Source organism: Equus przewalskii, chromosome 1, assembly GCF_037783145.1.
Source record: "Equus przewalskii isolate Varuska chromosome 1, EquPr2, whole genome shotgun sequence".
In the NCBI taxonomy this organism is placed as follows: domain Eukaryota; kingdom Metazoa; phylum Chordata; class Mammalia; order Perissodactyla; family Equidae; genus Equus; species Equus przewalskii.
Genome location: NC_091831.1, coordinates 84,431,907 through 84,445,740, shown reverse-complemented (window position 1 = coordinate 84,445,740; position 13,834 = coordinate 84,431,907). Strand labels below are relative to the sequence as shown.

Below are 13,834 nucleotides of genomic sequence, written 5' to 3'. Positions count from 1 at the left end.
CAGCCCTGGGAGAGAAGAACGCCAACTCCTGCCACTCCTGGTTCCCATACCCGGTTTGTTATTATCATAGAGGCTGTTTGCCATGTGCCAGGCACTCTGCCAGGTGCCTTACCCTAGAAGCTCATAAACTGCCATGCCCAGTCCATAGACAAGGAAGCTGAAACTCAGAGAAGTCACCACAGGCAGTAAGTAGAAGGGAGGGGAGGAACCCACACTTCCTTCGTTTTTTACTTTTTTTTTTTTTTTGCACTTGATACAAAACTTACAAGGTACAAAAAAATGTGCAGTGAAAACATATCTCCCACCCCTGTCCCAGGTCATTGTGTTTCCCCCCAGAACACAGCACTTCCTATAGGGACGCTGTGCGCGCTCAAATACACACACAGGAGCTTGCTTCTGCACAACGACACGCCACACCACCGTGCTTGCTTTGCTATTGTCAGCTAACAGTACCTGCCTCTTAGCACATAAAGAACCAGAGCTGTCCATTAAACGTACATACCATAATATACTTAACCAATTGGCCACAGATGGACATTTAAGCCGTTGGCAATTTCTGCTGTTACCAATGACGCTTCCATAAATCCTCGTGCATGAAGAGGCTACCTGTGCCATCTACTCCCCACGGCTTTGCCACGAGGACTGGGAGGCCATGAGCAGAGCTGTGACACAGGCTTTGGGAATCAGACCTGGCCAGACCCCACTCTCCAGCCATGTGACCAAGAGCAAGTCCCTTTGCTTCTCTGAGCCTCAGTTTCCTCACCTGTAAAATGGGGATGGGGATGCTGGAAGATGACGTGAGCTGGTGCGAGCTAAAGCGCTTGCACAGGGCCCAGCATGGAGGGAGGGCTGCAGAGATGGGAGCTCTTACTCACTGACCCCTGGGTTGCCAGGGTCACCTGGGAAGATCAGGCCTTGCCTCTGGCTTGGCCTCCAGGCCTGGCATTTGTCCTCGGTCAGATCATGGTTTCTTGCCTTTCTTATGCAGCCAGTGAGTCTGGACACAGGTGGCAGAAGGAACAGAGCCTTCTGGAGATGCAAGCCCCCAGGTCCTGCGTCTGCCTGCAGGTCTCTGGACTGGGCATTAGGAATAGGGCCCAAAGGTACCACCTGAGGTAGCAAGGTACAGCCTCCAGGGATTTCCGGGGACTCTGAGCTCGTCAGCGAGACCTCTGAGGCCTGCCCGGCCCGTAGCTCCAGCCTCACCCACGGCCACTGCCCACATACCTTCCCCCTCTCCATTGCCCCCAGGCCTTCCAGCATGCTCTTCCTTCCACCTGGGACACTCTTCCTACCCTCTGCCCTCCAGAGCCCTTTGCTTGCCTATCTTCTACCAGTCCTGTAGGCCCTTGCTTACATGTCACCTCCTCCAGGAAGCTCTCCCTAACCATCTTGCCACAGGCTATGTAATCACCACCAAGGACAAGATGATCCTCCAGGCCAGAGCAGAGCAGTGTCAGCAGAGGAATGTCAGGTCACAACTTCAGGAAGAAGTGGTCTAACATGAGGAGCCAGGCACGCACTGCACCGGGACCCAGCTGTGGACACCCAGCCAGGAAGACAAGATCGGCTCTCAGTGCAGAGTGAAATTTCAGCAGAACATCGTTGTGACGTGTGGACAGGGAAGGATTTCTTGAGTGAGACAGGAGAAAGCGCTACCCATACAAAAGATGAAGAAATCTGACAACAATACAAGTAACTGAAAGAAGATACTTGGCACACCTAGCGGACCAAAGAAAAGGCTCGATTTAAAAAATGGGCAAAAAAATGAAAAACTACAAGCAGGCATTTCAGAGAAGAGAAAACAAAAAGAGCCCCTAAAGATATGAAAAGATGCTCAACTTCATCTGTTATCAGGAAAATGTAAATTAAAATCATAATGAGATACCATTTCATGTAAAAATCTTACAAGTGAAAATAACACCAAGTGTTGGTGAGCTTAGGCAGCTTGGAGAACTCTCGTACGCTGTAGACGGCAGTGTAACTGGGTAGGAATGCTTTGGAAAACAATTCAGAATGACCCAAGGAAGTGAAGCATGCACAGACCCAAGGGTCCAGGAATTCTGCCCCTTTTTTTGAGGATACACCCTCAGAAAACTCTTGCGCATGAACGCCAAAAGACAAACACAAGAATGCCCTTATCAGCATTATTTGTAATAGCAAAAACCTGGAAACAACCCAAGTGCCCATAACAACAAAATGGATAATAAATCAGGTGATATTATGCAGCAGTAAAAAATGATTAGATATACCCACCTGCATCAAATGAATGGATCACAAAAACCTTATGTTAGGTGAAAAAAGCAATCATAAAAGTGTAGAGAAGTGTTATTCCACATAGTTAAGCATCACAAAGAGACCAAACTAAACCATACATATGTAAGGTTCCACGCTTGTATAACAAACTATAAGAAAAAGCAAGAAACTGGTTAACCCACGATCAGGAGAGTGGTCCTGTCCCCTCCACAGGGGAGGATGCGATAGCACTGGGACACACAAGGGCTCCTTTCTCATTTTTTAAACTGGCGTGGGTTCGTGGGAGTTCACTCAATTATTACTCTTTTAACTTAACATATACATTGTAAACGTGTAAATAATTTCGAAACTAGCACAAATAGACAATGGCCACTCATGCAGAGCCCTGAGCTTTTGTTTCTGTGGAATCCCAGCTCCCAACCCACCCCAGGCCTGCAAGCTACCCCAGAGGTCAAGAAGGGACTACCACACCCCAGAGATGCTATGGAGGAAAGAGCCCTGTGGTCCTGGCTTCATATCCCAGCCCTGTGCAACTTTAGCCAAGTTACTCCAGCCATCTGTTTCTTCATCTAAAATGAATGCCTAGCAAAAATAATAGTATGTGGTGGGGACTCAGTGAATATTTGTTGAATGAATGAGTCAATGATTTCTAAGATCCTATCATGACTATACCCCTCATCTAAATGTATTCACTGGAGAGAAATTATCGCTGCAGCTTCTAGCAGCCACCCCACCCCCCAACACAGAAATGAATATCCCAGAATTTGAAGTGGCAAGTCAGAAAGTTCTCTGTTCTGTTCAATCCAAACTTTTGGTATTTTAATGTTACAGATTCTTCTCTCCCAAATGTCAGCTTCTCTTTTATTTTTCCTCCCACTGTCACAACAAGCATACAAGTATTTTCGATGGAATTTTACCAAATGGCACATCTTGCATTTTCTAAACCATATACATACAAACTCCTCTCTTGCCCCTCTGCCAAGTTCTGTCTTAGGACCCAAGACTTTTGCTTCTCTGGCCCTTGACTCTTGACCCAAATGCTCAGTCCTCAGGCTCCACCCAGGGCAGGTCATTCTTGGGTTTAAAGTGAGAAAGGATCAGGCCTCGCCCAGCAAGGGTGGGACCTTATGTATGACATTCACTAAAGTGAGTGATCACAGCAGCCTGGGGCATGCCAAGTCCATTCCCAACCATCTCTCCCTCCTTCTTTCCATCAACTCTTCATGGCTGGAGACAGAGAAAGGGAGCTGGAGCCTAGTGAGCCTCAGATTACAGAAATAGGATGGCGTCTTGGCTAAGTGTATGGGCATTAAAGTCGAAAAGAACCTCTCTGAACCTCACGTTCCTCATCTGTAAAATGCAGCGGTAATCCCACCTGAGAGAGTTATGGAACGGCTTAAACGAAATAATGTATGTAAAGATACTGGCAAACCAGCATCCAAAAAAAAAAAAAAAAGCCCCTCTATCCCCAAACCACTTGTGTTTGACTTTGGAAGGAATGAAACAGTCTTTACACTCAATTTGCTTTTTAATTGGGCTCAATTGCAGCCAGTGCTGCAGAGGTGGGGTGAAGGAGGGGCCCTGAGGAGCTCTGGAGGCACCATTTGTCTTGGGCGTATCAGCAACATAAATCTCCCCACAGCCCTCAGACAGGCCGATGCCAGCCATGCCAATGGAGCATCCACACCCCAAACTCCTGGGGCTTGATGTGCTGCATCAAACAACACGTGGGATCCACAGTCTCAGCTTGCCTAACACAAGGCATGTTGGAAAACAGGAGAGGTCGGGCTGTGCATGAGGAACGTGGCCAGGACAAGTAGCAGGAGTTGACGTGGTAAAAGTCGTATAGGGAACGTCTTGGGGAAGAAACCTGGCCCTAAAGGTTGTCAAATCAGGGGTCTGGTCACCAAGGCAGGCAAAAGCAGAAGGTTGTGCACAGAATCTGATGAAAGAGCTCTGGCCTCCAAAGAGCTTGAAGTCAAATGGGTCAGCACCCTGGACAGCGGCAGCCGAAGGAATGGCGGCTCCCAGGTGCTGGATTCGCCCCACCTTCCAGATCTGAATCAGTCTCTCTCCTGCACAGAGCACTCTCCCGCACTTTCTATTGCTGAGTCCACATACAGCCTCAGAATCCTGCCCAACACAGCCTTCAAGGCCACCCAGTCACCTGTTGTGGTCCACCAGAAAGGCATTGGTCACCTTGCATCTCTATGAAATTACTGATAAAGGCCAGTCTGATTGCAAACTCACTTCAACCCCAGCAAAGGGAGCAAAGGCGTCCATGTCAGAAAAGAGGGGCGCACTTTTTGATTTGATTGGTGGTTCTGGGTGGGAGAGGAGAGGGGAGGGGCAGGAGAGCGCGTCCACAGAATGACGCCTGTGTTTCCTAGCCACCTACCCGACCTCAGAGGTCAGACCGTGCTGCGCCCTTGTCTCTCTCCCATTTCTACTTTGTCTTCTGCGAAAATTGTTTGAAAACTCCACATCCTCAGAAATGAGGTGGTTCATCCCCAGTGACAATTTCTTAGAGCCTACTCTGTGCCAGACACTGTGCTAAGCAGCAGGCACACAGCAGTGAGAGTACATGGCCCCTGCTCTCCTGGAGCTCACAGCCTTGGAGGGGAGTAAAGTGTTCCTCAAGGATTAGCCCTCCTGAGCATGTCTGGATATGCTGAGCACAGGCCGAGGGAAGGAGATGTGTGTCTGCGAGATCATGTAACCAAGGAGCCAGCTCCATGGGAAAGAGAAGAGGCTGCAGACAGGTGGGGATCAGGGCATCCTTCCTTGAGGACTTGATTCTTGAGCTGAGTGGTGGTAAGGGGTAGAATAAGAAGCAAACAAGGAGTTTGAGCAAGTGCCATCAGGTGTCATTCAGTCTGTAAGAATTACAGGAGCCCAGATGGAGTGGGCAGGCTGGAGAACTGATACCTGCCTCCCATGGCTGAGGTTCCCACCAAACCCACCTCAAGGCCTTGAGGAGAACCAGGGGTTGAAGAGTTTCGAGAGGCCAGGGCAGAAGGGGAGCAAAGGTAGCAAGAGAAGTGAGGTGGGAAGGGCCTGCAGACACTGGACCACAGCATCCTCCAGCCCTGGCAGTGTCCACAACTCCCCACAGCGTCCAGCCTTAGAGTAGATCCTATGTCAGGGTTGACCCACAAGCACAAAGGGTCCTCAGGAGAAGGCTGGGCCCCTGGGAGATGCCCTGTGGGCTCCTCAGGGCTGTGACACAGGCTCCAACTCTTCCCCAGAGCCAGGGATTGAGCAGGGGTGGGAGGGAGAGGCCAGGTCCTGGACAGAGTCCACCTCAAGCGCCCGGAGCCCCGGGCCGCCCTCGTCCTCATCCCACCTCATCTTTATTTCAACACAGTGACTGTTTGCTCTTTCAGTTCCTCCTGGAAGACTCCAAGCAGCATATTTGCTCAAGAGCTGAGGACGACATTACGGTCTTGGAGAAGCAGAGTATTTAGGCAAATGCAAACATATGCTGATTTCTCTTCTTAGTTACATTCTTGGCAAAGGAAGTGTTTCCCCAAGAGACAAAAGCAGGACTTTTGAGGGCCCATTTCATTCTATCCCGGCCCAGCTATGGGGCTGCCAACCCTCACCAGGCCCCCACACCCTTTACTGACACGTAACGTGAGTGGCTGTGGCTATGAAAGAATAGCACAGGGACCTCAGGGGGACCGTTCTGCATCCTCACTGTGATGATCACATGACTCTACATGTGATAAAACTGCACAGACGTGACTCCACACACCCAGGTACATGTAAACTGGTGAATATGAGCAAGGCCCACGGACTGCGTCAGTGTCAGATCCTGCTGTGATGTTGTATGACAGTTATGCAAGATGTTGCCATTGGGGAACTTGGGTAAATGGTGCACGGGATCTCTCTGTATTATTTCTCTAGAGTACATGTGAATCTCAATTATCTCAAAATACTAAGTTTTAAAAAAAAAAAACACATAGGGCCAGCTCTGTGGCAGAGTGGTTAAGTTTGCATGCTCCAATTCGGTGGCCCAGGGTTTCTCCAGTTCGGATCCTGGGCGCAGACCTAGCACCGCTCATTAGGCAATGCTGAGGCGGCGTCCCACATAGCAGAGCCAGAAGGACCTACAACTAGAATATACAGCTATGTACTGGGGGGCTTTGGGGAGGGGGAGAAAAAAAAGATGATTGGCAACAGATCTTAGCTCAGGGCCAACCTTAAAAAAAGAGATGAAATAACCTGTTCAGGGTTCAAATCCTGGCTTCTTTCAAAAAGGAAACAACCACATAATGCAGAAACCGTCTTATCCTGGGGCTGGTGTTTTACAGAGCTGCCATGAGGAAATCTGAACCTATTTCTCCAAAGCCCATTTTTCTGGTTTCCTAAAAAGCAAATTATGGTGTTTTTTTTTTTTCATATGAAAGGTCTTCAGAGAAGTCATGTCCAGCCACCACCAGTGTCCCCAGCCCCACACAACCCCAGCCTGCCCCCATGGCACTCAGGGAGTCCCTCCCTCTGACCTTTGTCCCAACCTGAGACACTGAAACTGAGTGCAGACCACGGCAGAGGGAGGCAAGGAGCTGGGAAAGCCAGGCGACCATCCAGCGTGAGGGGCACTGCCTGGAGAGGGGGCTGCCAGGAGGACACACGCTGGCCGGCCTCCACCACTGCCTGCGCGCAGCCCTTCGGATCCCTGCCAGCAGTTTATTAATATTTTATTGAAAACTCTAAGACGATTCAAACTTCAGCTGTCATGATAAGGTGTTGTTGCTAGGCAACTTTAGCTCTGTCTACGGATCTGTTTTCGCAGCACTTCCCCGAGTCACGAAGCTCCAGGTGGGGCCCTACCACCTCGAGAGCCACTCAGCTCAGACCACCAACCACTGTCTACACCGGACCCGCTCCAAAGTGCTCGTCCAGCACGGGTGACGGCCCAGCTCACAGGTCCCCCAGCACCCGTCCATGCCTCCACTGGAGCCCCAGAGCGGCCCCTGCCCCTGCCCCGTGCCCAACTCACCATACTCGCTGTCGTAGAACATGACAAACTTCTGCCAGCGCAGCTCTGTCACCAGCCGGAGCATGACGTCATTGAGGCGCACGGGTGGTCTGGAGGCCAGCGTGTAGGCCTCGCCATCAGGGCTGGGGTTCAGGTGGCAGGCGGTGCGTGGCGACCCCCCTGGGTTGCGCTGGACAAAGAGGTGTGGGATGTGCATGGCGTCTGTGAGGGACTGCAGGGCGTTGGCAGACGCGCAGCCGGTGGACGTGACCAAGGCCAAAATCCCCTGGGTCATGAGGTCACAGGCTGGAAAGAGAGGGGAGAGAGAGAGAAAGGAGTCAGTAAGAGGGCAATGCGGCGTTCACTTCCATTCACACGGCCCATGCCCCGCAGTTCGTGCCAGGAGGCCCCAAGAAACACCGCCTCCCTCCAGGGACCGAGAACCCATCCCCCGCCAGGCCAGCGGCTCTCCCATGTACCATCTCACAGATGCCCTCAGTGATGCTGCGATCTCGTGCCCATTCAACGGATGAGGAAACAAAGCTCAGCAAAGGCAAAATCATTTGCCCTTCACTATCCAAGGAGGGATGGCAGAGCAGAAATGGGCACTGCTAAATTAGCCATCCTGTTTCCCACCCGGGCTGTGGGCCCCTTAGGAGCCAAGAACTCACTTTGTTGATCTGTGCATCCCCAAAGCCAGGCCACAGGCCAGGAATACACTATGTGCTCTACAACTGTTGGCTGAACTGAACTGATTGGGACTGAAGATTCCGGAATGAATTACATCGGAAAGCCAGGAAGACGCTTACCCCAGAGGACCCCAGCTGCAGGCAAAAATAAAAGACAGAAACTCGAGGTCTTCCGGCCAAGTCGACTTGATGCATATCATAAAAATGCTGGGTCAAACCCCAGATGAAGCAGTTGGTTCCAGAAGCCCAGGATTGTTCAAAAGCCACTTGACAATAACACAGGGAGACGCTCCCGCAGCTCAGGCAGTTATGGGGCACAGAGGAGGAGTGGGAAGAGGCGCCAGCAGCCGTTTCTAGGGTGGCTGCACTCAGGGCTCGCCTTTTGAAGTCATCCAGCAACCGCGAGGGGCGCCCCTTTTGCCCACGCACTTCCACCTTTTGGGGACACCAGACCAATTGGCAGAAAGGATGCACCTCCCAACACTGCAACCCACTGCACCAATTTTGAAGCAAACATTTATTAATAATGCTTTATGTGATGGCAGGAATGTGGGGGAGCAGATGCGGTTTCCAAACACAGCCTGTGAATGTCAGCAGGCCATCTGCTGCAGACGGCAGACTTTTGAACAACTTTGACAACGCGGTTCCTTCGGTTGAGAGCCCTTGGGTTTATGCAATGCCTCAGACAAGGCTGAGAGGAGGAGACGAGAGCAGGGGAAGCAACCCCAAGAAGCAAGGCCTGGGAAGCGGGGAAGGTGCAGAAGGAGGAAGACCCCTCCACACTTTCAAACACCAAAGGTGAGGTGCTCCCCATGCGAGGATGCTCGCCTCGCACATTGATGAGCATCAGCAGGATGATAACTCAGACGCCCGTGGTTCCCCCTGCCGCACCCTTGGCCTCTAAACACAAGACAGGGGCTGGGGTGGTTAAACAAGAGATTCTCCCAAGTGTCTCTTGGGAATCACGCAGGCACCCAAATGCTCCAGCCCCTCCCATCTAGGCTTCACACGGCCAGCAAGTTCTCTCCTAAACAGAAATCCCATCGTGTCATGCTCCTGTTTGAAAGCCCTTGGGCGGCTCCCAAGAGCCTTGGAGATGGAGTCAGTCTCCCTTGGGCAGTCTTGCAGGCTCCCGATGCCTGCAGGCTCACTCAAAGAGCCTCCATCAATAATTCCCCGTTGGGCACCCATCCAAACCACGGGAATGGCTTTAGCTCCAAACGCATTCCAAAGACACTTATCCATACTCTTGAAATATTGCTAATGACTTAAAACATGCAAATCGGTGAGTGGTCATAAAAGTGCTCCATTTGTTGAAAGCATATGCAGCCTTTAAAACTATTTATGAAGATACTACCATAACACGGGAACGTGCTTGTCATAAAAAAGTTATGTGAAAATCATACAAAATTCTAAGTATTTTATGATTTCAGTTAAATAAAACTCAAAGGCATGAGACAAAGACCAGAAGGAACTGTTGCAAAAAGTCCAAACTAACTGCATTTTAGAAGAGGTTTAGGAGTGATTTTCCCTCTTTTTCATATTTTGCCAAAATGTCGTGTCATGAACAGATAATTCCTTTAGAAAAGGAAAATAATCGATAAGTATGAAGCTATGTAGGAGGAGGGACTATTTTGTGAGAATTTTCTCTGTGCCAAACCCTCTGTCGTGTACTTTACATACACGAATTCACATTACTCTCATGACATCGTGGAGGGTAGGCGTCATTGCCTCCCTTTTCCACATAACGAGTTGTGAGACCACACGACAAATAACAGTCAGGGCTGTACTGAGATGCCATCCAGTCTAAAAACACTCCTGAGAGGTGGCTAAGTGACAAAACCAGGACACAAAAGTATACGCTCACCAGGATTACAACTGGTAGAATTACAACAAGTAGAAAGCATGTTTATGAAAAAGGCAAGACACAGCACTAAAAGTCAAGGTTCCGTAATGAAGGGATTTCTCTTTCTTCTCTCGTACAGACACTCTTTAACGCCAGTGCGTTGCATTTGTAACTTTAAAAAGGAACCTTATGAAATAAACTGTACATCGCTGGGCATCAAGTTATCCAGGAACCCCAGCCCTGGGTGCCAGCCGTCAACAGCCTCAAGAGCTCTCACTGTGGCCATTGCTGGGTCTCGGCTCTCTGTCACTCACCCCCCGCCCTCAACTCCCTCCCAGGTCATCACCTGACTTCTGACGGCAGTCCCTGATCCCACTCCATAAACACCAGGTTCTGAAGTCACTGAACCTCTCTGAGCCTCAGTTTCCCCATCTGGACACAAGTCCCACTGCTCACCACAGGCTGGTTCCTTCCCTCCTGTGTGTTTCACACACTCAATACACCTGCTATGTGCAAACCCCTCCACTGAGGACGAGGGAGGGAGACGCAGAGCAGGGTGACCACGGGCCCCATCTTTGAGGAGCTTAGGATCCACCAAGGAGACAGACCCCACAATTCGGCCTGTGAGAAGGAAAGAGGAAGCCCTCTGGGACCCAGAGGGAGGTGAACTCCTGAGGGGTTGGTGTCAGGGCCTCAAAGGAAGAGAAGGATTTAGACCAGGAGAGATGGGGGAAAGCAGCGTGCGAGAGGGGGGCAGGGTGACAGACACAGGGCCGGGCAGCAGGAATGTGCCCAGGGAACAGACAAGAGCCTGACTGGCCCCCCTGCCCCAGCCCTGCTGACAGCCAGAGACATCAGCTTCTTGGCCGGGCCTGTGCTCACTGGGGGCGGAGGAAGGAGAACTCGACTCTCACAGACCCAAGTTCGGGTGTGGGCTCCTCCATCAGCCCCCGTGTGCGGCTGTGGGCATGCCTCCTTGCTGAACCCCCATGTTCCATTAAATGGGGATAAGAATCTGCACCCAGCAGAGCTCTGGGAGCCCTCACTGAGAACATGGACCCCAAGTGCCAACCCCGTGCTATGCACAAAAAGATGCTAAAGAGATGTCCATGTCCTGCCTGTCTCCTTGGGCAACCTCATCTCCCCATCAATGTCCCCACGCAAGTCATGCCCCAGATGCCAAGAAACAGTGACAACAGACAGCCCTCTCGATGGATGTGGGTACCACTGACCCATCCCCCACACAGCCACCTGCAGCGCCACACAAGCTCCTCAAGCCGCCCACCGGCATCCTCGGTAAACAGAGTGGGTAATTAAGGCTGGAAGCCTCTCGCAGGCACTAATGGAGGGGCCTGATGCACGTCGATTTCCAATCCACCATGAATGGCCTGCTAATTGGGGCACTGTGGAAATGATGGTTATTTAGAGGCCGCTCACATAAAAATAATAAGATCAAAATATATCAGATCAAAGTCAAATCAGCTATTAGCTCAATCCAGGTTGCGTGCTCATCCCCAGGATGGGACGTAACACAAGTCATGCCCCAGTTGAGGAGAGAGATGCTGGACCCCAGTGCCAGGGTCCTACTGCCCCGGGTCTGAATCCAGGCCTTGCCACTACAAGCTGTGGGACACCGGCCAAGGGGCTGGCCCTCTCTGGACCTCTGTGTTTCTTCCTGTCAGACAGAGTTGATGGCACCCACTTCACACGGCTGTTGAGTATATTCCATGAAAAGTCTTTGTACATGAAGAGCCATTCGCACCACCTGGCGCGTGGGAGGAACGCAGAAGTCACCACCCTTCTTGCCTCTCCAGCTTAGAGGTGTTTGTGCAGCTCACCAGAAGATAACAGCCTTTGTTATAATTCTTTGCCTCCAATATCATGTGGTCATAAAGCTGATCTCTCTCTTAAATATAACAATGCAGGCTTGATGGATTGATAAGGGCTCTCTGAGAATGGCTCATCAGCCGGGCCAGGAAGAAGTAAGGATGAATGTAATGAGCAGCTTTGAGGCCCCTTCCCCGAGCTTGGTGGCCTAGGAGAGCACAGGGGCGCTGCGAAGGTCTCTGAGCCACTCAATGGCTTCCAAGGAATGGGGAAGAAGGAAGCTGCTCAGAGCTGGGGTTGATCCCAGACAAGAGGATGCATGAGGCTCCGCCAGCATCCCCCAACAGCCCGCAATCACATTCCCACCAGCTGCCCCTGAGATGTCAGCATTCTGCTGCTCCAGGTTTCCCCAGACACGGGACTCTCAGGGTAGGATGGGCCGGGCATACCACTGGCCACATCACAGGACAGAGAGGATCTCTGTAACCCTCTCCCCAGGTGAGCTCTCTGATCCCCTGGTGAGAAAACTGAAGCACAGAGGGGGCTGGACGCTTGGCCAAGACCACATTGCCAGAGAGTGAACAGCTAGGAGAGCATCAGAACCAGACCACCAGGCACCTCCGTAGTCAATCCCAGGAAGACATGGTGGCCAGCAGCGACAGAGCGCAGGATTCAGGGGGCTGGCTCCACCCAACCCTTCCTTGGATAGAAACGCCTGGAGCAGCTCCCCACAGCGCATGCCCTGGAGAAGGAGCCAGAAAGCAGAAACAAGGCCTCTCTCTGCGAGGGCAAATCCTTGGCTCATCAAGTAACTCAGTGCCTGCAGGTGGTTGCTGGAGATAAGAGAGGCGCCCTTAGACACTGAGGTGACGCTGGGCACCACCACTGACCCATGCCCAGTCTTTCCCATGCCCATGAGGAGTGCTAGAAAATTCTCAGGCCAAGGTTGGGGGGAACAATATCTCAGGAGGCCCGTGCCACCTCCTGGCAATGACGCTGGCCACCACCATCCCAGCCCTCCTTTCCACCTGGTGCCCCGACCGCATCATACCTGGGCACACCTGTTCCTCCCGGAAGACCAGGCGTGGTCCCCAAACAGGCAAGATCTGCCTGTGTGGCCCCTGCTACTCTGACGCTCCAAGCCCCCCTAACCTCATGTGCTGCCTGGCCTCTAGGTAGCTCCTTAAAGAATGATAGGACTTTTCCAGATGGACGAGGCAAGAGAGGGCGCTCTTCCTGGGTGGAAGCAGCCTGGTGGAGATGCTCTCGCCTCAGGGACGCCTGGCAAGCCTCCACTGGCCTCAGCAGGCAGCAGAAGGCAGACCCCGGCTCAGCCCTACCCTCCCAGAAGGAATGAGCTCTCCAGGGGGTCCGCCAGACCAGCCGCAAGCACTCTGCACCTCAGCCTGCCCCACAAGCCAGTCTCCCGGGGCCACCTCATTACTGCAATAATCTTAACCGCCGAGAGCCCTCAGCCTCCCCCGGGCCATCCTTGTTATCTGTGCCCTTCCTTGCCTCCTTTAAGTGGGTACCGGCTTTATGAATATTTGAATTCTAATGGCTAATGCTTTAAATTAAGGTAGCATTTATAAATACTTTATAGTCGATGAATAATTGACCAAATTTAGTATTGTCATAACTCACAGTAAATTATTGATCCATAGAGAAAAAACATTTCTTCATGTTTTATTAAGATGTTCAAAAGGTAAACAAAACCACAAACTGGAGGAAATGGGTGGCAGGGCCATACAGAGGTGTGTGCTGGAGCTCCGGCCCTGGAGCACCGGCCCGGGAACACCTTGACCCCTCGCTTGCTGCCCACCATCAACGGGCACCCAATGGGGAGGGTCACCCAGGCCTCGCCTCCCTCTTGAGCACAGAGCAGACTGGATAAGCACCTGTCTGCTGACCTTCTGCTTAAGCAGCTCTCCCACTCACTTCCTCCTGCGTGTACTCCTCACTCCCACCTAATCCAGTTTAGTCTCCTGTCCATCTGTCTGACATGACAGTCACTCTACTGCAGACTCCCTCACCCCCTCACTCCCACTCTCGTCTCTCTCCTTACAGACACGGCTGCTAAAAGCCCAACCCAGGGTCAATCCAGGGTGGATCCACCTGCCCACCCACTTCTCCACACAACAGCGAAGACTGAGCAAACAGCAGAGAGTCAGAGACAGCCACATCCATGGCCACATGTGACCCTGGCTAGGTTGTCACCCACCTCAACAGGGC

The 13,834-nt window shown here is 51.7% G+C and overlaps 1 protein-coding gene across 3 annotated transcripts in view; it reads right to left on the bottom strand.

The window, feature by feature from the left end:
* GRID1 (glutamate ionotropic receptor delta type subunit 1) overlaps positions 1–13,834 on the bottom strand; it is a 671,187-nt gene that overhangs the window by 512,076 nt on the left and 145,277 nt on the right. For all 3 annotated transcript variants that reach the window (XM_070616293.1, XM_070616307.1, XM_070616296.1), the window contains one exon: positions 7,262–7,546. In XM_070616293.1, the coding sequence (XP_070472394.1) occupies positions 7,262–7,546 (285 nt within the window). The remainder of the gene's footprint in view (positions 1–7,261; positions 7,547–13,834) is intronic.